The sequence below is a fragment of the Scatophagus argus genome, chromosome 20 (assembly GCF_020382885.2).
Source record: "Scatophagus argus isolate fScaArg1 chromosome 20, fScaArg1.pri, whole genome shotgun sequence".
Lineage (NCBI taxonomy): Eukaryota > Metazoa > Chordata > Actinopteri > Scatophagidae > Scatophagus > Scatophagus argus.
The window spans coordinates 13,886,586-13,914,292 of NC_058512.1; the positions used below are offsets into that span (position 1 = coordinate 13,886,586).

Below are 27,707 nucleotides of genomic sequence, written 5' to 3' on the forward strand. Positions count from 1 at the left end.
AGCAGAATAGTAAAGACTGAACTGCTGTAATTTCAAAGCTTGGACCCTGAAGATGCTAAAGCCTGTATGACGACATGTTTGCGGTATGGGAAGTGAAGTCACAATAGCAAGGCAATTTCCCTCCAGTTGTGTATCTTAAACAACCCTTTGACAAACCCTTTGACGAAAACAACAGAGGCCTTCTTGAGAATTTGGGATGCATACGACACTGCCACATTTAGATAATGGAAATTTTCTGAAAGAGTCTGTGACAGGAAGCAACAGGCCTTTGGGGAAATTTGGACAATAGCAAGCACAAACAATACAGAGAAAGAGACGACTGATCCGCTTCACCATACTGGCTCATTTGTACCATATTTAAAATGTTTGCTTGAATTGGACTGTTGGCATATATCACGAATGTTGCTCCCAACCAACAAACTAAACTGTCAGTGTTTTAACCAGCTAATAGACAGAAGAAGAAGTACACAGACAAACTTATTGGAACTGAAGAAGACAAGCTTGTCTCAAAGAGACTGCCAAACACTGCAAGTGTGATAAAATAGTATTTATTTCACAGACACATACAAGAAGGAAGAAAAAAAAACAGCTTATGGTGATATCTATCGTACACATTAAGCATAAAAAGGACTATGTACATCTGAGAATGGATGCCTGAGTGTAATTTGAGTTATAAGAACTAAAACCAACAGGCTCCATCTGCCATCACATACTGCAGAGGAACATGGAAATACTGAGAATACCACAAATGTGTCCACAAAAAACAGAGAAAAGACCACTAGAGTGAGACAGAAAGGTGGCAACTGATGGTTATACGCTATACAGAAAGACAACAGTTCACTTTGAAAGTCCAATTCAGGATAGACAGGGTGAAAAACAGTCACTGACACTGCACAAGACCAGCAAAAAAAAAAAAAAAAAATAATTTTGATGGTTGGTTTATGAAATTTCTTTCTTTAAAAAATGTATCCTAAAAAAGCCACTTCTTACTTTTAGTTTGCTGTTTATATTGGAAAAATATTAACTTTGTTTCCTGCAAAACCCAGCAGTTACAACAAAATAAATCAGTTAAAGCACTCTGGGTTTTCATACTGCATTTTTTTGTGCAGTTATGCTGTACTAAACAGCATATGCAGTATTTCATCAAGATAATGAACGAATTGAGATAATGAACGAATCGAGACAATGAACGTCACTTCAACGGACTTTGAAGGTCTATCAAAGCATGAAAAAAATGATCAAACTAAGAACAAGCGTTGAAGGAAATTATTGATGACTTAATATGTGGAGGTAATGCTAAAAAAGACATACATACTTACATTCATTCATTACTGGTCCATCAATGGCTAGTTAACCATTTTCAAATCCAGTTTAAAAGAAAAAAAAACTGTCATTCTAACTGCTAACCTTTTGTATGTGGATATTCTCGTTTAAGGTCACAGCTATCTCGAAGAAATTGAATCGAACGCAATTGGACTTGGTTATATATATATGAAGACGTTTGGCCTCTCGTCCAAGCCTAGTCTAGTCGTGATGAGCATGAACTGATGAAGCCTCTTGTATGAGAGACGAAACGTCTTCAAAGACATATAAGTAAGTCCGATTGCGTCCGATTCAATCTCTTTGAGATGTTTACATTTTGTTTTCTGAACATTTTGCTGCATGTTTTTTTTTTTATTTTTATTTTCATAAGCTCTAAGAAACCAGATACTTTATTTATTCTTTTCTAGCCCACAGCATTGATATCTATCAGCACATATTCCTCTCCAAGACAAAGTGAAAGATCGGCTCTCTGTCAAAATATCATTTCAAAATGAAAGTTTCACTTCCTCGGTGAACGATGCCACAGGAATTCATGAAGAGCTGAAAAATATCGAAATGTCAATTATCAGACTGCAAGACCTGAATCAAGAACTGAATCAAACTGAACACTAAAGCAAAGCAAACTGAAGGAATTCAGTAAACACATTGTCCATACAGTAATCGTACAGTAAGACAGCTTCATATAACTGGATAGAAAGACACAAATACAGAATGTTGGGAAGTTCCTCTGGACATGGATTATCATCAGTCGCTAATACGAATCTTCTGTGGGAATCGCTTTCGGATTTTACATTATGTTTTCTAGAAATACCGAATCTACACATACTTCAAATGCAATGTAATTTTAGTATTGACTGAATATTTATTGGGGTTTGCTCTACTTAGATTCATTTTGATTTCATGTTTTGTTTAACAAGTTTCAGAACTGAACTGTGCAGACCATAATGAACTGTAAAAATATCCATCTATTACAGACAAGACTGAATTAAACCATGCCTGTGAAACTATCCCAAAGATTATGTTTTTTTTTTCTCTACATATAAACATCACTTATAATAACATACATGAAATGCATTGTTTTAAAGTGTGATATACAATGATATACAAAAAAAAGCTTCAATTGGATCCATGCATAATATGTGGAGCTAGCTTGAGAGAACATACAGTTGTCAAACTGGGAAAAAAGTTTGACTTCGATGCACCTTGTGTTGCTGACACTACACAGCTTTGGATCGACAGAATATGACAACCAGACCAATAGAAAGAAAGAAATTAAGATTTTTTTTCTTCTTTTTTAATGTGATTACCCTACTCAAACTGCAGAGTGTCTCACTTCCATCTGTTGTAGAAAGCACGCCAGGAAACAAGGTTTGGAGGCACAGGTGTCAAAAGAAAATTAAACCAGATATGCTCATTAGAGGTATTTGGGGCTTTTCATACGGTTAGCACTGGTCACCCAGAAATCATTCATTTCCCATGAGTCGGTGGGACGTTACACCACTTTAGTGAGCGACAGTCGCTCTTGTCAGTCGTGTTCATGCTCATCTCATGTACGCACCCACCAATCAGCTTGCTCTGATTCAGTTACATAAACTCAAGCTTTCATGAGATAACCGACCAGCTGGTGGCTTGTTTGGTCGGTCATGGAATTGGAGATGTTCTTGTACAATCACTATGTTCTGCTACACCAACACTGCAGTTGTTCGAGGCTACTGTTTCTATGATTGATTTGAGTGAATGACCCACTGAAAAAAAACAAAAAAAAAACCTTGCAAAATATCACATTAATTATAATTTACTGTAGGGTAAGCTCCCTGGTGTGTACTGTTTCTCTGTTATTTAAAATGGTGTACAGGAACACATTTTTCCATTGTACTGCCCACAAAGCATTTAATTCTGTCCACATGTTCTGAAGAAGTGGTGATAGCAGTGATTCTGAGAGCCCACTCAACCACGTGAAAAGAACCCCATGTCAACGTTAGAGGTCAGTTACGCTCTTTTGACCCACAGTAGCACTGTCGACCCAAAGGACTCAAAAATAAGATGATTTCTCAGATTATTTATCAAACAAAGTGCTTAGGATACATTTACCGAGCTAGCTTTATCCCTTAATATAAAGAAACCAGCTTTTTATCAGGAGTTTAAATCCTATAAATCTCTGCTTTACTTTTATTTGCATAACTGATTTCTAATTTAATAGATATGGCCTTAAGAGTTTACTTACATTGGGTAACTTTAATAAGCATTTGGTTATAGTTAGCATCTGCTTCTAACTGTCTTATTATTCCTCTTATCTACAGGTAAAAACAGGATCGGTTTTTTGCATACATTTGAACAACTACAATGTGACATACGCTTTCTGGATTTTGACTGTATCAACACCAACTCTGGACTGAGATACACAATTATAAATAGGGAATATTGATTCAAAAATATGGCCGCTCTCAAACAAAAAATTTTTGCAAAGGTCGTGGCCCACCAATCATCATAAATCTTGGGAGATATTTTCAGTTCGACTGAAGGATGGGGCTTAGCAGGAGTGGCAAAATTTGTTGGCCACAAAAGGACCAAACCAAGAAAGACGGCTTGCACCTATATTTGGTTATATGTTTCATGATTTATCAAGAAAATGCCAAATATTTGCAAGTTCTAACTCATCAAATGTTAGGATTTGCTGCAGTTTTTCATCAATGTGAAATTAATATTCTTGACCTTGTCAGACAACAATTTGAGGAAGTCACCTTAACCTTCTGGAAATTTTTAAGTTTTCTCTTTTTTCTGAAGAAAAAAGAAAATAAAAATAACTTTCAATCGTACAATCGACACTGTCATAATAGGCATAATATTTGAAAGAAAAAAACATTATTACTATCCAGCTACATGTGGGTGACAAAGATACTGAGCCATTTTGATTTGAAAATGTTGTTTTTGCTGACCTCGAGTTGTGTGAATCCAGTTTCAACCGCAGAGTGCAGCAGAGCACTGCTTTAAGCACGGTGTTAGGTTGCTTCTTAAAGGCTGTATGTGAGGTTATAAGAAAGAAGACCGAGAGAAGGAGAAGGAAGTGTTTATCTATGTTTTACTATTTCCTAACTAAGTATGCCAACGATGCTGGTGGTTTGTGAGGCCAGTATCTCTTTTCTTATCTCTGACTCTTTCTTCGCATGTGTGTCTTTCATTCACACATATGTAGGAACAGTGGATGGATGGACAGAAAGAGGTATAACAAAATAAACAAAAGAACACCTGTATTAAAGACACCAGACAACAAAAAAAGCATATCATGCAACATAAAATCATAAATGAAATAAAGTGTAGATGACCCAACCCGCCCACCCTGGACCTTATTCTCCATGTCCATCCCTAAGATCAGGAGCTAGTAACTGTGACCACAGTGCCCATAATTGCTGCTTTGGCACCAGATACAAACAAAGAGACTGGCATACATTATGCTTCCTTCACAGCATTGAGTTGGTTGGTCAGTCGATGTAATAACGAATGCACGTTATTACTTCTTACAATGAGTCTCCAAAAAACAAAAAAACAAAAACAAAAACAAAAACATGAGGAATTCTGGGTGAGAAAATCAAGACGAGTTTTCCCAGAGAGGCCTATGTTCTCTTATTTGTCAGCTGCATTTCCTGTCCTCAAAGAAAAAAAAATGTCATTCCTCTGCAAAAAGGTTGATAAGTCAGTCTACCTGAAGCAGCATTAGTTGTGAGTGAACTCAATCCTGATGCAGTCTCACTCCTGCTGTCTGCTGAGGAGTGAACTGCATTGAAGTTGCTGAAGTGAACACAAAGAAACAGAGCAGGGTCTGTTTTCCCTGTCCCCATGGACAGTAGGTGGAGTCTGCTGCTGCATTATGAGTAGTGCAGATACTGAATATGTCCACTTTTACTTTACCCTACTCTGCAAAGTTCCTTGTGTAGGTTTGTCCCTGTCCTTCTGGATCCTGGATGGACTCTGGCTGATGCATTCTGGGTCGTGTATGGACGGCCAGCATTCTACAGTGGTAACGGCCGAGGCTGACTCCTGGATGGAGCCCTAGAACGGGCTGACAAGATGCTTGAAATCAACCTAAGAGAAGAGTGGAGGAAAACGGAAAAGGCAACTTTAAAAAACCTGAATAAATCATAATGTAATTAAGCACTGCCTTAAAAGCAGATTTAAATAACAGAGCTGGATGGGAGATATGCAGGCATACTTACAGGGTTATAATCTGTGTGTGTGTACGTTAGGCTTATAATCATAACTTGGCTGGCTATCTGAGGGGTTGTCTCAATGTTGTTTATAGAAGTACTTGAAAGAAATGCTATGTTTTTCTCACTGGCTTAGCTCCCATTTGAGGACATTTTGTGGTTTCCTCTAAATCCTAAAGAAGTGACACTTCATTAGGATTTTAATTAGTTTCGCCACAGAGGCTGTTCACCACCCTGTGGTCTAAAACTATCTGCCCAACAAGCTAAAACTAAGGACACCCATAACCATGTGTGGTCCTTAGTGAGAACTTAACATATTCATAACATGTGCAACGAGACAAACGCAACAGGAAACTTTAATCTGACATAAAACAAAAGCGATGTGTGAGAAAAACAAAAGCGATGTGTGAGAATATGCATGTCTCACATTAGATTGGCATGGTCTTCATCTTGACCATGGAGGCGAGTTCCTGTATTGTCACATGATCACGCCGCCTTTGCCTTACCCTGGAAATGTAAAACATGTAAACAAGCAAAACAAGTAAACATCAAAAAAATAAAAAACGCCAGGCTTCGCAAAAGTAGATCTCATTCAAAGAGCGCATCTGGGGCTTGCGGATGTGTGTCTGTGTGTGTCTTACCACACAACAAAGATGAGGGAAAGGACGGTGGTGAGGATGACCACGGAGAATAAAACCAGCAGAATCACCAAACCCAAATGACCTTCATCCTCAATTGCAGGATCTGAAGAAAAAAAAAACAAGCCGGGTGGGAGACACAGAGAAAGTTAAAGCAACACAAAGCGCACAAAGTAGGACAGAGTGGGAAACAGAGGAACAAATGCATGATAGAAAAACAGATAGCAAAGTACCGTACAGTGAAATAAAGAAAACAAAAGTTGTGGGTACAGCATATTTTAATAGCGCTAAATAATTTAAACAAATACTCTGTACTAATTCCTAGTGAAGATTTAAAGACAAGAGAGGAAAAAAGAGGCTTGAGTGACTCAGTGACTGTTGCAACGTGCAGTACATTCAGTGGAGAAACACTGAACATGCAGCATTCCCTCGCGGTGAATGTGACTGTGGATTATTACACGCCGCTGCCAACTTCTACCTGCATTTGGCGCGTGGGCGGGTGTTAATGTCGAGCCCTGTATTTAACGAAGATGTCTTGTTATAACTCATCCACGAAAGTAATCCCTGTGAAAATATGCATTTCATATTTTTGCACGTTCAATTCATCCTCTGTGTTTGTGTTTGAGACTAAAACAAAACAAAACAAAACAAAACAAAAAAAAACAAATAAAGGCCTTTCTCCGATGTAATTAGTCTCTGGTGAGAGGTTAATTTTGAATCAGCCATTTACAGCTTTTCACACAAACATGCATTTAACATACCGAGAGGAGCAAACAACTCTCTTTCAAAGCAAAAACGTACAACGCAGATGCGCTCATCGGCAATAAAATGTGCACTTGGTGTTTACGGGATTAAAGAAAACAATTTTTGAGCACATCTGCAAGCGACAGTGGACACAAACGCTGAGAGAGGGAAAACAGAAAACAGAAGAAGACATCTGGTTCACAGCAGGCCCGCTGAAGAAATCTGACGGCGTCAGTCACAGCCACTTTCAGCCTCTACTCGGCTTCCAAAGCTGTGTGAACTTGTCTCCTTGTGTATACTGTGTGTGTGTGTGTGTGTGTGTGTGTGTGTGTGTGTGTGTGCACGTACAATTACAAGCATCTTCTTCTGTGTATCTTGCACGTGTAGTTTAGATGTGCATGGTTGCAAATGCAGGCGGTGCTTCCCTTTGTTTCTGCCTGTGCACATGTGCTTCTATGTACTTAACTTTTCATCCAGGACACGCTGTAGAACACATAATACCCTGCAGGTACAATTTACTGCACTTCTATATAATTTGGTGATGAAGCCAGACATGAGATACTTGCATTGCTCTATCTAGAAAATAATAACAGTAAATAATGACTTATCGCAGTGCTAATGACCAATGTGCCTCTTGCCGCTGCCAAAATAAGACTAAAAATAAACTCATCCTTCTGTTTGATTAGCCATAATTCACATAGTCCATCTTTTCAGGTTCAAACCCAGACTGAGGATATATTAATTGGTTGTAAACAAGCAAGGATCTGTCTTGTCTCAAAACAAATCCAAACCTTTGATAAACTTGACTTGGAATTTTACCTCAAAATGAGAGCACAGATGTTTTTGCTTTTGTAAGAGGAATGTTTTAATGGGTGACTTTTAAATATTTCAGGGACTGACAATGTAAATCAAGTCAATTCTAATAGCAGTATTGCAATGTAGTACTGGAATTTTGTAAACAGTGGTAGCAATTACAGTAATAGTACATTATCAGTACTTTTAACAGCAGCAGTGTAATGGTGTGTAATAGTAGCAGATATGGTAAATGTAGGAAAAACAACAGAAGTGGAAGGAGTAGCAGAATCATAATAATGACTGCTGGGCTATAACGTGCAGCACACACAGCTCCTGAATATAATCACAGAACAGTTATCAGCTGAAGTAACACGGGAGTCTTACTGTTTGACTTTGCGGTGGAGGTTTCGGGTTTTGTATTGAAGAGATAAAAATAGTCCTCTGGCAGGGGCCAGTCTGTTGGTTCAGGCGTGCTGTATTCTGTAGTGCAAACAAATGCACACACACATACACACACACACATTTTAGGCATTTAATCAAGTGAGTAACAGTGAATATGCATGCAGTACACAGTCATAAAGCTCAAAAAGCACAGCTAATCTAAGATGATAGTACTAGATTATATTGTGTGCTTGCCACATGAACCTAGATAAGAAAATCAACTTTCATCAAGGTTCTAATGCAAAGGTTAGATCTTTTTGTTCCTGCGCAAAGATGTAAATACCTCAGGAGTGGCAATTCTCTCTATGCATGAGGCATTCAGCCAGCTTTATCCACATCTCTCCTTCACTGTCCTTCAGAAATACAGAACTCTTTTGCTGTTCTGCCACTCTGGTCGCCCTCTGCTTTTATCATTCATCAGTGCAACATGCTGTAACTAGCAATTATTACTTAAACTTCAGACAATGGAAAAAAAAAGTCCACCTTCACAGAGCCCAAGGTGATGTTTTAAAATCTCTTTTGTTCAACTGACGACCCAAAACAAAACGATATTCAGTTTAATCCACTATTAGATATGGAAATGCAGCCAACTTCCACATCTGAGAAGCTGGAACCAGGATTATGCTTTTTTTTTTTTTTGTTTGAGATATGACTGAAACACTTAAAAGATTATCACAGTAGTTTGACTAAATGCTAAAGCTCTACCAACATGCCCACACTGTTATCCATAATCATGACTTTATTCATCTTTATTCAGAGTTTCATGATTAATGCAACTGTTCCGTTTCATCTATCAGTAAATCACTTTTGTCCACATTTGCCACTTGATTAATTATTCAAAAAAGAACATTTTCTGATTTTTCTTTCTGACCTTCCCAAGGCCTGGCCAGGAGCACAGGACTCCATTCACTCCACTGGCTATCGGAGTTCACCTCGTCATGGGCCCGAACCTGAACTTCGTGGAGGTGGCTAGCCAGAGCATCATAAACCACGACTGGGCTCTCATCAGAGAAAATCTGATCGGCAAGGAGAGAAAGACAGGGCACGAAATGAGAGCACAAGAAAGTAGTAGTGAACTGGGAGAAAATCTGTTGTTGTGATGGCGGTAACACAAAACCAAGTAAACAAAGTTCAAATAAGGAAGCACTTTGTGGAAGTGCACTGCCAACATATTTTTTTTATTATGGTTTTTGGTTTTAGTGTGTGTTCTGAGGGCAGTACCAACCAAAAAGTCAGTGTTAAAAGAAGACTGAAACAGTCATCTGATACGTACCAAAGTTGGGTTGAGAAGGCATTGAAATTGTTGTGTTTTTCCACATTCTTTTTAACAAATCGCTTGTCATTCTGTAGTCTCCCTCAATCTTAGAAAGAAGAATCGTTTGATCCCATTATTTTAAGCCCCATATTTTCATGTTCCCTCTTTTCTGTGACTGTCTTTGGTTACAAACATAACCACCAAGGTTTTTAAGTAAGTAAATGATTTAGTTTTAATTGCTGATAACATGTGAGGAATTACTGATGTGTTTTCTGTAATACAACCTGGATACAGTATATCTCTATCAAAACTGAAATGAAATGCTCGGCCTTGCTTACTAACCTCTGACCAGTACATTGAGCCTTGTGGCCTGTATCTGATATGAAACATAAGGGGGAAAGCATCATGCGTTGGCCAAGAAGAAGGTAAGGCCCATGAGACTAACAGCCTCGTTGAATAGCCTTCAATCTGCTTCACCACCAGGGACTCTGGAGGGTCTGGTTTCACTGTAAAGAAAGACAGACAGAAACTTACTTCCACAGTGGTTGGCATACAATTTAAAAGACACTAAGACACAATTTAGAAAAATATTTTAGTAAGAAGTAAGGACAGAATGTAACAAAGCAAACCAAAGCGCTTGTTTGGACATAAATGCTTGATTTTTTCAACTGGCTGATGAACTCACCTTGTGCTGCTATATATTTGCAGCTTTGTGGAATATATAGATAATCTTCCTTTGACTCAAACTGTGCATCCTCGAATGACATTTTTTTCCTATGCTAATACCATATTGCCATTACTAGAACTACCCAGTAATTTTAATGAACTTTGTCCCCCAGACCCTTATCTCCTCCTTCACGTTTTTAAGAGCATTTCAAACCACCGCGACAAAAGGAAAGCAGAGGTTGAGAAAAACTTGCAAAGAACATCCAATAGCTCTAAAGACTCATTCAAGGATGCTGTGAATGGCTCTGCTCGAGAGCGACAAGAACGTCACGCAAACGGGGAGGCAGCAAAACAAGATAATTGAGGTCATTCATTGAGGACCAGAAGGGCACAGTCACAACAATCTGGAAGAATTATTTTCGGCATCCTGACATTTTGTGTGTATGTCTGGCGTGTGTGTGAAGAATGTGTGTACAGATACACTTCTTACAAAACAGTTTTTTTTCTTCACATCTGTATGTATGAGCTTTTTGAGCTTTTTGAACATCCATGGATGTGAAAACATGTGCATGTGATGGAAATGTGGAAGACAGGAAAAGTACCATGCCTATATGTCCATATGGACATAGTGGTTGTGTTTTCTGCCTGAAGCTTGTCCTCCCGAACACCACATTTGATTTTAAATGAACGTAATGTCATAAGTAGAAAAAATAAATGAATAAAAAATAGAGCAAAATGGTGACAATGATCAACCATCAGAAATGAACACTGCACTAATGTATTTCATAGACATATAATTGTTCAAATTTGTCACAAAAACTATTTTAAAGACCTAATTTCTTTGTGTGTGTGTGTGTGTGTGTGTTTTCTTTGATCTTACATAGCTCATGCAACTTAAACTGGACAGATGTCGTCTCAGACCCCAGGTCATTGGTCTCTGTGATTCTCAGGGTATGGATGGCCTGCCAGTACGCAGGGTAATGTATGTCACAGTGCTTGCGGGCGATGTCCACGGCGCATGTCCTCCACTCATGACGAAGGCCCCTTGAATAAGTTTGAGAACCACTTCTGTAATGTGTTATGGTCAAAAGTTTCCACGTTCAAAATGTCACCGTGGCACATGCACTATATTTAGCTTCTTCGCAGTCCATTCTGAATGTGACCTTGGGGACTACTGTTTCACTTGCAGTAACCCAATCTTACCTGAAGGAGGCACTGTAATTGGCTGGCAGGAAGGTCTTCACCGATTCCACCCAGGAGCAGCGAACATGAGTGTGATTGGGAACTTGACAGGAAATGCTCAGCAGCCCAGGGGGATCTGAGAAACGTAAGTCAGACGGATTCATTTACAGGACAGAGCAAAAGGTTGTATTTATTTGAAGGTTACATTAGATGCAGTATTAATTAGTAGTAAGATTCTCTTGTCTTTGAGTGTAAAAAGAACAGCTCCGTGTCCTGGTGTCCCTATCATGAACAGAAATATTTCAAGGAGGGCTTGGCCAGTACCATGGAAAACTCCATGTCCCTCAGAAGGAAGCCCACTCAGGGGACGGCTTCCTGTTTGAGCCATTTAAAGGAAGTTAAAGGCTTTGTCTATGTCATGGCCGATAAAACCTGTTTCCTCTGAGGTCCAGTAGCGCTACTACTCTCCCTATCTCACTTGTTGTAGCTAGAGAGCTGGGACAAATTAAATGTTGAGAGAAGAAACTCACTCATTTAAAGAAGGGTGAGAGAAATACAGGGATGAGAGAGAAACATGGCAAAAATATGTTGAGAGAAGCTCAAAAGAATGACAAGAATGCCTGAGTAGGAGAAACAGAAAGTTCTTTTGTGCTGAATTATCCAAAGAATAAACTGAGCTGTGAGAGATTAGGTTGCTGTATCTGCATGAAGGGGCTAAAACTCAGGGGACAAGGGCAAGTCCCTGCAGCAAAGTTTATTTTGTTTGTTTTTTTTTTTAAGCCACCATCCCTTGCTAAGGGACTACAAGCATGGAAATAACTCCTGAATTAGGCGCCATGACCTCAAACAAGTCACAACACTTACAGCCCAGCCTGAGTTTGACAGAGTGAAGGAGGAGCCCCCGGCTGTCATAGCAGCTGTAGTTGCCCTGCGCCGAGTGGTTGACATGCAACAGGACTAAGCTTCCATTTGACGTCACTTTGTGCCATGGCAAAGCTGAGCTGTGGTTGAGACGCCACACCACAGGTAACCTGGTTGGGGACATGACAGAGTTTAGTTATTATGCTTGCTAGGACATCAGCCACTAACCTGCAAGCTCAAACCAAAACCTAAACTCTGAAGACTGAACTCTTTATGGCGGGTATCAAATAGCTAAATCTGCATATTAAAACTTTCACTGAAATGACATATCTGACATCATTCTTTCTTTCTTAATGAGAATGAATCACTTTTGAAAATTTATGGACAACAAATGGACGCATAACGTAACATTTTATATCACTTTATAGCTTATTGATTTTTTCTTTGAAAAAAATTGTTTAGCTCTTTTTTAACTAAGTTGAAATGCATTAGGGATACATTGGCTCATTGCACCTGATTTAACAGTTCAGGTGCGGTTTGGCTCTTTCTATTATCATTAGTTATCTTCTGTTGCCTTGAAAACAAAACTGTCGACTGTCAAACCATTTCTGCTATTTTGTTCAGGATTTCCTACATTTTCCAGACTGTGTTCGAGCAATTCCAGAAGAAAGTTCTTAAACTTAGGTAGGTCTTTCAGACTAAACGTAATGCATAATTAAAATTTCAAAATGCATTAATGAGTATATGAATACGACTAGATGGCCAATGAAACAGCAAACAGCACTACGCCGTCTCTGACTTTAAAGGCCTTGTGGCTGCACTGCATTCAACTGTTTCCTACTTCTATGGGTTTACATATTGACATCACTGCAACTTTTATGAATGTGTATCTGTATGACTTGAATATCACAGACCTCACAAACTGTCAGAGGAAGACAAAAAAAAAAAAAAAAAAAAAATACTCCCGGCTACACAGGCAATAGTTTTCCTTTTCCTTACCCGGTTTGTGACTTCCCGCATGCCAGTGTCACATTTGACTCCAAGCGCCCGTACTGCACGCCTGACACTGCAGACACAGAACACAGACATCACATAAAATATTAAAGCACAACGTTGTCTGGCTTGCACACTGCACAGTTTGACATACGGTGTGTGCACATTGTCTGTATTAATGTGATTTAAGTGATTTAAGGGCCACCATTACCAGAAGCATCAGCAGGAGCACAATAACATGACCATACAAGGTTAGGGATCCTGCAGACACTGCTGAGGAGACTTTGGCACACACTAAAAAGCTTCTCCAGTCAGTGTGTGTGTTTTTTTTTTTTGTTTTTTTTTGGAAGTTTATTATTATCATCATAATTAAAATAATATTACTATCAGCAAATCCACTTCAACTATAAATACAGAAGCAGTTAAGCATTTTAAAAAGATAACAACCACCCAATACAAACAAACTTTAGTCTCAGACTCCGTTTGCTGTGGGAACATTTGCGATATTGGTACCGAAAAAACTGTAATGTGAAAAAATTCTGATATTGCTGAATCAGCACATAAATAAGTCGATTTGCAGAACTTTTAGCCACTTCCTGCACATTGTCTTACTCCATGTCTTCATAAGATTGATTCAGTGATTACAGAAGATTCATGGAAGTCTTTACAAAGACCCAAACTCAACACGTGACCTGCATGCTGCACTGAGGACTGATAAAAGAATCACTGACACGCAACTGTGTACCTTCTTCTGTCCTCAGTTTTCCCAAAATATCAGTATTCAGGCAGAAGTAAGACACATTTCTCAACCACTGAAATGGGACACATACGACCAAAGCTCCGAACCGGTGAACTAACGGTTTAACCTCCGAGCAGACATGACGTAGCCTAGCAGTTTCAGAAATCGTTCTGCAACATAATGTTACGGGTTTATTACCCGTGACAGCGTGTGTCTAAACATGCAAGTTAAAGCTAAAGTCTTGTGCATAGAGCAACTATTTGTCTCATAAAGTATGAGACAGAAGCTGCTTAACTATTACTTGCCATCACTTAAAGTTGGAAGGCGTTGCAGATTTGAACTGATACTGTGTGCAGTGTATACTTGAGCAAATATTTGTGGTTCCTATAGTAATTTGCTGAGTTGATGCTCTATCTGCTGTGTGTGTAGTGTATACGTGCGCATGTTTAGCTTGGCTACATAAAATGAAAGCTGGCATTTACAGAAGATCTCGAGTGGAAAAACATCACTTTGACTGCCAGTCTGCCACGCACACACCTTCATTAATTTTCAACCTCAATCTCTCAGGCATGCACACTCCCTGCTGCTCTCTCCTCCCTTGGTAACAAACAATTTGTCCCAGGTCTGTGTTTTGTTTTTCCTCTCTTCATTTTCCACCCAAACCTCTCTTTATACCTTTTACTCTCTATGTCATGGGTTTTACTGGAATTAAAGTGGTACCACAAAGAACAACAACCTAAAACATTATGTTAGTTTTTGAAATTTTAACTTGATTGTTTACATCAGTTACGCGCTGAGAGGCTCGAGGGGAAGCAGGCAGGTGGAGGAAGGAAAGTATTTTGCAGATCTTATTATGTAATTTGCTCCTAGTCCTAAATTAAACTTTACACATATTCAAGTAGGAATCTTTAGTGAGGGCCTTTTCAATACTTGGTTTTCACCGACACCTACAACATGTTTTCCAAACCTTTCTGCTGCTGTTTTAGTGGCTATGCCAAACGAAACAGCTGTGTAAATGAAAGTGTGCTGCAGTGATTTTGTGGTTCCATTTAAGTTTTTGAGGAGAGCAGACTAATACTTGCAGGAAGGAGGGCGATGAAGTCTCCTGACACTTTTCAAAACAGAAATAAGCAAATGAAAGGCTGTTCACTCTGTTGTGGTGTGCAACATAACAAGATAAGGTATGGTTCATAAATCTGAGCTATCAAGACAGCTGCTACCTGTGGAACACTGTAAACAAAGCTGTGAGAGACACAGGGTACCTACATATCGAAGCTAGAGAGGATGGACACACTTTGTTCTTCATCACACTCAATTTTTTGTTCTTATTTTCTGTTATCCGCTGTTGTTACCAATTATGAAGCCATTTTAATCATCAGGCTAATGGATGAAATAGTGAAATAGTGCAGCAGGACAGATAACAAGAGCAGACAGACAATCACACAGGTCGGAAATAAAACTCCAGCTGAGCCCAATTTTCAAAACGACCAAACAGGAGGTGAACCCAACAGCCATCTATGGTATGGCATGTTCAGTATCTGTTGTCTACATAGTGCTAAAGCAGATATGATTGTGCCAAGCATACCGTACCACACATTTATCTTAACCACATAGTAAAATCAAGTTGCTTGTTGTTGAGAGTCGTAAAGGCCTCTCCTCTCCAAACACAGACTAAAGGCAATTTCTATATTTTATTTGTAATACAGTCAATATAATTAAGTGTCATTATGTCTATCAATAACATGACATATGGTAATCGTAATAAACTTGATGAGTCACGTTTTAATATCACACTGACAACATATAAGTGCGCCGCTCTGCCCTGTAGCTTCTTCAACTGATGTTAGCTTCAGCAGACAAACTTAAAACTGCTCTTAAACAAACTATTATTTCACTTAACAGCTTAATTGTGGGATTTAGACAGCTCTCATCCAGCCACTATCTGTTGTTTGCACTCAACTAGTGCCAAGATACTTGCTAGCTATCTGTGTGAAGCAGCTGTGAGCTGACAGACAGACTCAGGCTGGTTTTTAACCAACAGCAAACAGAAAGAGCGAAGTCCTCTCTCGCTAACATGGACTGAGCTAAGAAGAATTAATACAATTTTAGCAGTGAAAGCTGCAATAATACCTGCTGAAATCAACAGTTGCTACCAAAACTTTCACATTCTCTAGTTTGTGAAGATGTAGCAGCTACAAGGGTCAAGGGGTCAAAGCTCGAGAAATGGACTTTCTCCTCAAATCTAATGAATTATTATTTCATATTAATAAAATCCTCCTCCGCATCTTTTCTTATTATTTTTCCCTCTGTGTCAATATTTCCCCTCCATCTCAATCTTTCTATTCAATGGTTCTCTTGCCTCTTTTTACCAGGTTTCATTTTCCCTTTAACCACAGAGAACACACACACGCAGACACACACAGACACACACACACACACACACACGCCCTCCCCTCCATTTCTGTGTGTGCATGTGTTACCTGAGGCTTTGGTGCAGTGCGAAGAGTTGGCTGGTCTGAATGTGTGTATTCATGTTTTATTGGCAGTGAAATACATTATTCCCCAAACCCACAGCGTTCCACTCATATCTGATTCTACCTCTGGCAAAAGGGCCCAGACATGTGCACACACACACACACACACACACACACACACACACACACACACACAGAGGAAAGCTGCAAGTTTCTCCTGACATTGAAATCAGATGGCAGGGTGGACATAGAAATTGCAAGCTGGATGAAACTCAGCACTCTCCAAACAACAAAAAAAGGACTCTGGATCTGCAATTAATGGGAAGAGAAAACTTTGACAGTTTCATATGAAGTGATTTTCTTGTTTGAGGAATTAATTTTGCTGTAGAAAGAGACAAAGAGGGAAGAACAGCCTTCTAAAGAAAGCAAAAAGAGAAACGAGAGACATTTTCTTAATGTCAGACAAATCCCTGAAGTGCTATGAGAGGCACACAAAAACAACTCAAACAATAGAATTATTGTTTGCAGAGAGCTAATCAAAAAAAGTACAAATTCCAATTTGGCTATAAATAAAAAACAGACAGATGCAGACAATATAAACCATATAAATGTGAGTTTTAAGAGGAAAGTTCTCTTATCAAGACTTCGCTTAACCTATCCCGTTTTTATTCTGAATTTTAAGTGTTTCCTCACACTTTTCTTCTGCACGGACTTCAGATCCCTTAAGTACTTTGAGTCAAGATAAGTCAAGAGTGCCAAAAATACTCTGCTAAGGAGTACACACTTGATCCTTAACAGAAGGTGTGCTTCAGAGTGAGTGCGTGTGCTTGTGTTACCTTCATCAGTCCAAATCTGAGCACAACCGGGTTGCACCGTCCAAGATAAAAAACAGATGACTGTCAGACACACAGGACTGGACAAAAGGTCTGGCATCTGGAGAGGCAGGCAGAGAGAGAGAGAGAGAGAGAGAGAGAGAGAGAGAGAGAGAGAGAGAGAGAGAGAGAGAGAGAGAGAGAGAAGGGAAAGGAGGACAAAAAACGATATAAAGTTATTTTAAAACCCAACAGGTTCATCATCATTTTGAGGTCATTTTGTAAATTGGTGGGAAAAGGAAACCATCTAAATTCTCTCACAACACCAGCTGAATACCAATGTAAACGTTGCTCAGGAACAACACATAGCAGGTAATCTCATCACAAATCAAACTGTGCCTGATTTGCCTTTTTTCCTTATTATTGTGAAATTCTATTTCACATCAAGTCCAACGGTGACAGTAATCAAAACAGCAGACACTTTATCTCTCACTGGTGGAATTGTTAGTGAGAGTCTCTCAGAAATTAAAAACACATTTCCTATAAAAGACATAGGGAGAAAATATGTTGGAAATGTTTTTTTGTTTTCTGTTTTTTTCCACTGACTTTACATTTCCCAGAAACTCTGGGACAAGGGGAGTTTTAGCTGCGCTTTGCTGGAGAACAGATCAATCCTCCAGATTGTACCATACATTAATTGACATATTTTCCATATAATCTAACCAAGACGTGCACACTGTGAAGAGTAGAGTCTAGTACAGTAGATGCAGTGTAAAAGCGAATTTGTTCCTAATTATAATACGGTCTGGTGGTGGTACTGCGGTGAAGGGGACAAGAGGTCATTTCAATTAAATAAATCAAAGCTACGAGCAAGGATAAACATCAGCTTTGAGTGACAGTGCTAACATTCAGTCCTAGAAGGATTTTTGAAATACACAGAGAAACGACAGCATTTTGACTTTTATATGTACTATCACGAAACCGCTAAAATATTTATTTAATGTCCATTCAACTCCTAATCAGCGCAGGAAAAAAAGCAATTTATTTTCATCTGGACTCTTAAGAAGAAATAGTCTGTGCATTGTGACAGCGACATGATATCTGATGCTGTTTATTCTCAAGCGACATTTGTGTGTGTATGTGTGTGTGTGTGTGTGTGTGTGTTTCACCTTTTTGCTCTGTTACACACTTCCACAAACATTTTGTTTCCTTATTCCATTAGCTAGTAATGTACCCTCAAGCTGATCTGATTAACGCTCAAAGCATAAAAGTGACAAATGAACTCCTGACGCTGGAAGGTCTTCTGTGTGCGAGTGTGTATGTTTGTGGGTTAGTATGAGTGTGTGTGTGTGTCTGTGTGAGTGAGTGAGAGAGACTAAAAAGGGGTGTGTGAAAGCGATAAAGAGAAAGACTATGTGCTGTATGTGTTTGTCAGCTGTTAAGCACAATACCACACACCTGTTGCCAAACACACTTATCTGGTGCCACCTCTCAGAGCTGCTTGAGAGATACGCTGATGAGAAACATATCAACACTTTCAGCTGCCTGTCCAGAGGAAGATTAAAGGGAAAAAAAATCAGTGTGAAGTAATTCCTGTTCAAGCAGGGTGTTGTTCAATCAAATGATGATTGAAGGCAAGCGAGGGGACAGAAAAATGAAAATCTTGAGAAAAAAGGGCATAAAAAATTAATCAAAATACACATGAAGTCCAAGGTGGACTTCACAAAAAGATAAAGTGGCATATCATAGCAAACTAAACAAAGTATTAGGTTTTAAATTGCATCTTTAAAGTCTCAGTGTGTGATCAGACCAGCTGACGTAGCATGATACTAAATTGAGGAGTGGAAAAAAGGAACACTGTAAACACAGGAAACCAAGACAAAAACAAAAAAGAATGACACAAGTGACGCAGAACCCAACACGTATTAAAGCATGAATGAATGTCTTAGTTACATCACTCTCACTCCTGTTGAAAAGTGTGGTGGTTAGACTGAAATCAAGCCTGAAAAGGTGAACCAGAAAAGCAGCTATTGGTTATTCAGCCAACAGCGACCACGCAGCAGCTCAAAGAAAGCGGCGCCTTAAAGTGCTCTGAGATGTGTTCATTTCTCTGAGACTTTATTGTCCTGCTTGTCCTGTTCAACTGTTCAATGCCAAGTTTCTACAGAGACGGAGTGAGACATTTTCAGCGGGCTGACAGTCTAAAGAAGTCAGCACAAAGCAGTAAGAGTCTGCTGATTGTATTCGTACAGAAACACCATTTCTTTCGATGACAAACAGAGCTCCGCTTCACAAAGAGCAAAATGTGGGATGAGTGATGATGAGAATCAGAGGATCAGACTGACGGGGACAGCTTACATAATCACTTAACTTTTATAAGTTCAGTAACTGTGGTTTGGAGGCTTAAAACATAAACACATAAGGTAGACAGAGAGGAGAGCAGGCAAACAAATCGTTGGAAGAATTAATCTCCTCCAACTGCGGTGGAGGTTTTTATTGTTTTTCAATGTTTTCCCACTGTGATACACTCGAGTAGCGAAGCCCAGACAAGGCCAAAAGGATGCTTATTCAGTTTGTCTTTTTTGGAATAATTGTTCAATTCATTTCCCTTTGTTGTGGATAAAGAGAAATTTATGCGTGCAAATCTATTATGCCAACTCTGCATGTGAGTATATCGATCCACAACAAGGGATTTGGGGAATTAGAATTTCTTTTCCAGCACTTCTTTTTTGTTTAATTTTTTTTTTCAGTCAATATAAGGAGCAGCATAGAATAACAAAGTTTATTCCAAAGAACGACAGCAAATCATGCAGCACTTTAAGGCTTTGCATGTTCCCTGGTGGTCGCAGAGAGCTCACAAAGAACACTTGGCTATGTGTATCAGTAATTGAAAAGGCAACTGGGCTACATGTCATGAGGTTGCCTCTTCAGTTTTACTTGTATAAACAAGGGACTGCCAAAACACATCAAGAAAAACACATGAGTTTTAATTGACTTTTATCTTCTGAATACAAGGGAAAATACCTCTGCTAAAATGTTAGAGTCCTGCACTTCCTGCACATTTCGCTACATTACTGACTGCTTCCTTAACACCCCAGTGTGTACTACTGGGAGATGGGCTTACAAATCTGTACTGTGGCTGTGAGATTAAACCTGTAACCTCTGGTCCTTGGCATCTCTGTGAGCATGAGGTCACGTTGCCAAACAGATCATCAGTTTGTTTAAACATTAAAATAAATATAATCAGGAGAACAATGTGTTGTGTTTGTTACATACAAGTGCCGTGATGCAGCCAGAGTGTAAACAATGACGACAAAGTGTTTGGCGAGTTTTAGATGGTGGTTAACGGTACCGTAGCTGGATTGCAGATTCCAGATTAACAGTGTGAAATAATAAGGACGATGATGTGACAGCTGTGTAAATCAAACAGGATGACGAAGCAAAAAAAGTCTGCATATCAGTTAATGATCTGTAGCGCAACACACAGCAGTGATGCATGATGGTGTCCCACTATTCTTTTCTTTGGAAGCCCACATACAGCTGGTGTCAGAATACACTCCTGCTCTAACACACTCACTGTGTACACACACATCACCTCACTACGTCTGCTGTGTATTGCAGGTGCTACTTGTGCAAACTCAACTTTTAAACTTTTAAATCTTTTTTTTTTTTCAGCTACGTTTTACTTCACACATCTGCTACATAAAACCCACCACAAACAACTTAACCATTGTGGGAAAAAGAAGCATGGCCTGTTCATTCTCATACCATTTGTCAAAATCACCACTGGACGCCTTTCAAAACATATTTTAGCAATTTAAGAGCGGAGCGCACATGCATACAGATCGATCAATGGATAGTAGATATTATCACCTTGTTTTCCAGTGAAGAGGTGCATCTGGTAAAAAAAGAAGGACTTCGCTGAAAAACAGTGTATATGAAAACTAAGACGGTGGCCTCCAAAAACTGTATACAGAGAGTTCTTAATAACTTCGCAGTGGAGGAGAGATAACCTCTGTTTAAACTGGTGTCTTATGATGTAGCAGGGCCGTGTTACATTCACCACTGCGGCAATGCAACTTCACACAGCACACTCAGAAAATTCAAATCTCAGTGACTCCTGTCTCCCTCATTTGCTTACATTCCTATTCCTCTCTCCATCCCTCCCTTCATGAGCAGTCTTTACATTCAGTACATTCTGTGCCTGCGACCCAGCTGCTGCATTGGTCAACTCTTTACATGGACACAGGACAGGTCCAAGTGGGACTACTTCTTCTGAGCATCCAATACTCACCCTCTCATCTTGAAAGGTGGCTAAGTGACAATGGGCTCCAATGGCATCCAATGAAGAGTCAAGGCAAGAAAAGCAACAGCAATATTATTCCAGTACAGCTTGGAGCTAAAGGAACAACAGTGCAGCAACAGTGTAACATGAAAGTACAGTATGTAACTGAGTGTTTTGACATTTGGATCACCAATAAATAAGTGCTACAGGAGTGGTCTGAAAAGTTTCTCAAATGTTATATGGCATTTTGGCTGGATAATTCATTTCGAAAAGAAAAGGTACAACTAAACTGGCATTGGAACATCTAAGATAGCCTAATACATCATTTCTGGGACTACAGTAAATATCTGTTAATGGGCTTAAATGGTTTAAAGGAATATTGATTTAAATGCTTGTCTGAAAACTCCAGCCTGATGGTAAACCCCAAGGACACCTTATTTCACTGTCTACCACTTTCAGTCTGTGTTGCTCACTTTTTTAGACCTTGACATACACTTTTCCCCCTCACTCTGCTCTGCAGTCAGTCCTTGGCTACAGTTTCCATCCCTCCAATGCCAGAACTTTCAAGGTTCAGTAAACATATTTAAGTCATACTTTATAATGGCTTACCCTCTTCCCTTTCCTGCTGTTCTCCAGAGTAACTAGAGATCAGAAAATGCACGCCACATGTCCCTGTGTCTGTACCTTAACTCCCATTTCATTTTTCCACTCTACCAATTCTCATTTGCTCTCTCTTATCTCTTCCTCCTCCTCACCTTCTTTAGACATCTGTTTTTCTGCACTTTATTTTCCACTTCTAATGCCAGAAAGGACAAGGTCCAGTAAACATATTTACACAAGAGTTTCTAATTCCCCTTCCCCTGAGAACATAGCTGTTCCCTAATAGCAAAGTGTTAATCTGTTCTCTCGCCCCTAAGCAACATGTTCCTGCTCATGAGCGTCAGTTGATCTGTTATAGTCCCCCCCCACAAAGGCTCTGTTGTGTCTGTATGGTGGGACTGATCTAAATGTTTGTGTATGTGTATGTGAGGCATGATAACATGTTAAACTTTTGTAATTTCAGAATGTGGTTTTCATTTCCACTTTGTCTTTTTGAGGAAGATTAGCCTTTTTTTGTTCCTCCCAGCCTCCATTCAAAAGATTGAGTGTTGGTGCAGCAGGTGGCAGAAGTGATACTCCTTTGGTACGATCTATCAGTCAGAGCCAGTTGGAAGTTTTGAGACATGACTGAGGAGAGAACAAACAAGATCAAGAGAAGAGCTTAATTTAATCTCTGTCGTCTAGGTTTTAATTCCAGTGAATAAACCTGTTTTTCCTGCAACAGAAACTAACTCACTACAGTTCTGTAAAATCAATGTAGGCACAGCTTAGCTCACTCCTATCAGTGATACACCAAAACTCATTCTAGAAGCCTAACTGAGTCTCTACGAGCCTGATATTCCCACAAACCACTTTCCTCAGCAGCTGGAGGAGGTCGTATTGAAGCTAAATGTGAAAAACCACACTTTGATCCAGTGTAAACATGTCCACAGTAGCTATGATGCCCCTCAGGTATAAACGTACCTGCAAGCTGGATAGGAATTAAATGCTTGTGTTCACTAAGCCCAGTATTTACAGAAAAATAATGCTCAAAGCAAAATAGCTGCCATGCTAGGCAATGGACCAACTACGCCAAGGACCACTATGAGCTTCTCAAATTTCAAGACTCTTTCTTTCCATAGGTTGTGTGTGTGTAATCGCAAGCCTATTCTGTGACTCACCCTCACCATTCTCCTTTCTGCTGTAGCTCTTCCAGCTTGAACCAGAATAGACAGAGGAATGTAGCCATGGATATTGTCACCAGGATGCACCCATACTGCAAGTATTCCCACATGCAAAGAGATGCAAAACAACAGCACCAAATACACAATTTGTTCTTGAAAATAAAATCGCTCCTTATTTTTGTAGATCCACACCAGAACCACAACCAGAGTGATTAAAACTAATTGCAGAACCAGAACACGCCGAAATTCCTGGGTGAAAAACATTCCTTCCAATCCAGCAGCAATAACGAGGTTAAGGGTGAAAGCAAAAGTCAAACAAAAGCTGTGCCTACAAGAGGGAGGATAATATCAATAAGAAACGGGGGGCTGAGGAAAGGGCTGACGGGCTTAATTTTTTCAAGTGTAAATCTAGAATTGATGCTAAAAAGGATTTCATAGTTAAATGAAGTGTGCGAATGTAGACGATGAGTAATCTGAACCAAAAGGGCTCTCTTTTAGCTAGTCTTCTCTCTGGCGGCACAATCCCACATGGTGACTCACTCACACTCTGGCATGCCACTGCACATTCAGTCAGCTTTACAAGAGAGAGAGTGAGGGGAGAAAGACAGAGTAAAAAAAGGGATGGGGGTTTTAAATAAAAACGAACACATGGGCAAGAAGGCAGACATTAAGAGCTGCTAATTCAGATGACTCGAGCTAATGAAAGTATGCACAAACATCTCTGAAGATCTTTGACATTTTCTGCACACACAAACGCGTACACACTGCTGCTGCTGTGCTGTCCGGTGACATAACAAATGACTGCAGGATGTCCTGTTCTTGAGGACAGGTCATTAGAGTTTATGTCATAAATTATAGATTAACAAAGACTGATGTTTAATTTAGCTTACTGCCTACACAATACAGTCATTAGTGTGGACGCATGTGTGTGTATTTGCGAGTGTCAGTGTGGGAACATGTGTTCTAGACAAAGGAAATGATCACAAGTTGAGGGGTAAGCTACTCTATGTGATACAAGTGTGTGTGTGTGCATGCGAGTTAGAGTGAGAAACCACAGTATGACTGTGTGTGTGTGCGTGTGTGTGCATGTTCAAATGTGTACGTGTGCATATGTGCACTAAACCAACAGCATGGGGAGGTCAAGCCAAGACGGTGAGGGCGGACTACAATGGCTCTGGTGTTTACTCAGGTCACCATGGCAACAACAGCACAGCCCGTCTGTTTTGACCTTTCCAGTCGAAAAAAAACGCAGCTAACCGATATGTGTGTGTTTGTGTTGCATTTCCATATGTGAAGCTACTCAGCACCAACTGGGCTCCCTGTGTGTTTGTGGACACATGTCTTTCTGTGTGTATGTTAGCATGACATGGAGACACATGCTGTGTTTCATGTTTGTCTATGAGTAGTTTGTCAAGGACGTGATGCCATCCCGAACAAAATAACACCCCCCTAATTGTCCCTCAATATCCAGGAACTTATGGAGGTTTAATATTAAGATAAAAAAAAAAAGCAATCAAGACACATTTTTGCTGAAATATGCTGAAATGGAGCTGAATTCATCTTTTTTTTAAATGTCCATACATAGTTGTCCATAAATCAAGCCTTAATTACATACTAGAGATGGTGGAGACTGAAATAGTTCACAGCATTTTCTGTCCTTCCGCTGCATTTGTCGTTTTCTCTATCTTTATATCTCTTTCACAGCCTGTCGCATTTCAGCTGCCATTTTAATTCTGTTTGCATTCGGTCTCTTTTTCTTCGTGCCTCACTGAGCTCTTTCACTCTGCACTCTGTTCCTGACTACATGCTTATCGTCCCATCAGAAAGGTGTTAACATACGACAAGCAGAGATGGGTAACACATAACACAGTATGTGTCAAAACACTAACATGCATTTTTCCTTTTGTCTGGAGAATTTCATATTAAGCTAAATTACAATAGCTGTCAACATATGCTTCTTAGTAAGGTAAAAGGGATATATTCAACCTCTTTTACTTTCCCCTTTTAGCTTCAACAGCCCCAGGGTTAGAATTAAATATAAAAGTCAACATGTCCATGTTGAGCCTCTTCAGCTTGCAGGATGATCTGATGATCCATTATGCTAAAGGGAAGAGGCTGGTCAAACTACAGCATCTGGCACTCTGAAGATCAACAAACGCCCCACTAGAATTTAGTTTTCTTTACAAATTCTTACATTTGGTTGATCCGGACCAACACTGGAAAATGTAATACAACATAAAATTTACCAAGACTAATCGAAGAGAGATCCTACCAACAGCTGATAAAGAGTTTAAATCAAAGAGGAAGAAAACCACAGAAGATAACAAAGACGTGCAGAGAGAGAGAGAGAGAGAGAGAGATTGTCTGTCATCTAATGTGGACAGATCTCCAGTGCACAGGAGATAAAAAAAAGATGGCTGAAGTGGAAAAATGAGAGGCCAAAGGAGGATAAGAGAAGATAAGCTTGGAAAATCTTTTACCAGAGAAGGCAAATCAGCAATGGGAGGGAAAGAAAGAAAGAAAAAATACAGAACATGCCATACACACTGCAGGGCTTTGATTTTGAAAAGTTTCCGACAAATAATTTAGCCTACAGGCCCCTCATTTAAGGTTTTAAAATTCGGATACTTTCACCTGCTTCTCCCAGGCTTACGTGTTGCCTTAACAACATACATTTTAAAGTAAATCAAACATAGCAACCATACTGGGTGAAGGGAACTATTCAGTACTGATAAGCTGATAAGTCAACTCTTATAACAAACATTGGTAATAAAAAAAACAAACAAAAACAAAACGGTAAAATGGTGTCATTTTGCTCAGGTCTTCTTTCCAAAGCAAAGATTGTGAGCAAACTGAAAATGTGTCATTAAAGTTTTGTCTTTTTGCTGACTGCAGGAATAATGCAGAATGTGCAAAATGGGGGATTTTGACATTTGCCACTGCGACAAGCACGGCGAGGATAAATACATCAAGTTGTATTTCTGCAATGGCTCTGACCATAATAAATGAAGATAGACAGGCCTATATAAATACCTTAGGCCATGGTTAACACTGAAAACAGAAAAACAGACAGAGCCTAAACCTTGCCAGTGCTATTTGGCGGTCGAGCTGCTGGTCGGGCTGCTAGGCTCACTTCCAACTTTTGCCCGAGCACACAAGGCGTAATGGCTGCCATGTGTGTACAGAGATAGCACCCAGCCAATCCACAGACCAAGGACTGAGGGTGTATGTGTGTAAATGAGAGCCAGAGAAAGAGAGTGAAAGAGAGTGAGAATATTATTTCAGTAATTACATGTTAGGCAATCAGAAAATATATAATAGCTTTTGGCTTGTTACTGTAAGAAGAATTTCCTTTGTTAGTCCTTACACAAAGTTAAGTAAAATATTATGTTGTGTGTGTCTGACACAGGTATCACAAACCTGTACTGTGCTGTGTGCAAGTGTGTCCATGTGTGTGTGCGCGGCAGCAGTATCTTGGCCTTAGCTCGACAACACTGGAATTTCCTCCAGCTCTGCCGCCAGGGTAAGATGGCTACCATATGCCAGCTATTCACACACAGGCAAACACACACACACACGCACACACAAAGTTGAATGAAGACCACAATCCAGCCAGCATACAAGTTTGTTATACTGAAGCCAACCTCACGTATAAACAGACACACGCTGAAATGCATAATGGGGTGAAGGCTGAACTAAACACACACACACAAACACACAGGCTCACACACATGCTTCTTGGCCTGTAAGTTGTATCCACATGGCTGTGTCCTGGTACATTTGTGTTTGTGATCGCACATATGAATGTGAATGAATCAGAGAGGCACTTTCAGTAAACCCAAGGACACGCGACACAGAGCATGACGTGCCACAAGCGCGCACACACCAGGAGAGAGTACACAATTGTCCATACACACCTCAATCAAGAGACTGACGGGTTTGCTCATGTTTTGACAGTTCTGTTATGCAGTGGATACCCCGCTCACCAAATCTTCTCCAGTTTGATCGGTCAGTCAAAAGGTTTCATGTAAGAATATCCATCATGCATGTAGCTTTGTTGTAGCCGATGTTGTAGCTGTTGTTAATTACTTTCAACTTCAATTAGTAATTAGGTGTGAATGATTCACCTCCATGCATTTGGTGACTTATTTCATACCTGTGTCTCTGTGTGCTTGTTTCTTGATTGGTTTACGCACAGTATCTACCAAAATTTAATGAATCACACAACAACATTTTTCAAGAAACAGTACTGACCCTGCAAAGAAAAATTGAAGCCATTTGGTTAGCCTTCTAGTGCATTTTGGGTATAAATCTGAATATCGGTAGACATACTGCTCTTTCACACTTTGAACTTACAGCTAAATACTGGCTATGACTTCCATGTAAATTGAATATTTTATCTTGCATGAAAAAACAATAAAGTTTTGTTAGGTTAATGTTTTGCTCTTTTCAGAGATTAGAAAATGAATTACAGAATTACAAAATCTCTGTTTTCGAATAACTTTGGAGCTTAAATATTACCTCCGTGCAACTT

General features: G+C 39.6%; 1 protein-coding gene across 2 annotated transcripts in view; it reads right to left on the reverse strand.

Moving 5' to 3' along the window:
• Window positions 1–532: 532 nt before the first annotated feature.
• The window catches only part of il11ra (interleukin 11 receptor, alpha), a 43,309-nt gene continuing 16,134 nt past the window's right edge, over window positions 533–27,707 (reverse strand). Inside the window, exons 1-12 of one of the 2 annotated variants that reach the window (XM_046374719.1) lie at window positions 22,020–22,317; window positions 17,150–17,246; window positions 13,107–13,173; window positions 12,111–12,277; window positions 11,268–11,382; window positions 10,945–11,108; window positions 9,741–9,904; window positions 9,015–9,159; window positions 8,087–8,182; window positions 6,167–6,269; window positions 5,953–6,032; window positions 533–5,403 (exon numbers count right to left, since the gene is read on the reverse strand). In XM_046374719.1, coding sequence (XP_046230675.1) covers window positions 5,954–6,032; window positions 6,167–6,269; window positions 8,087–8,182; window positions 9,015–9,159; window positions 9,741–9,904; window positions 10,945–11,108; window positions 11,268–11,382; window positions 12,111–12,277; window positions 13,107–13,173; window positions 17,150–17,246 — 1,197 coding nt within the window. In that variant the 5' untranslated portion in view covers window positions 22,020–22,317 and the 3' untranslated portion in view covers window positions 533–5,403; window position 5,953. Of the gene's footprint in view, window positions 5,404–5,952; window positions 6,033–6,166; window positions 6,270–8,086; window positions 8,183–9,014; window positions 9,160–9,740; window positions 9,905–10,944; window positions 11,109–11,267; window positions 11,383–12,110; window positions 12,278–13,106; window positions 13,174–17,149; window positions 17,247–22,019; window positions 22,318–27,707 lie in introns of those variants that run through there. The other variant, XM_046374717.1, reaches the window with a different exon arrangement.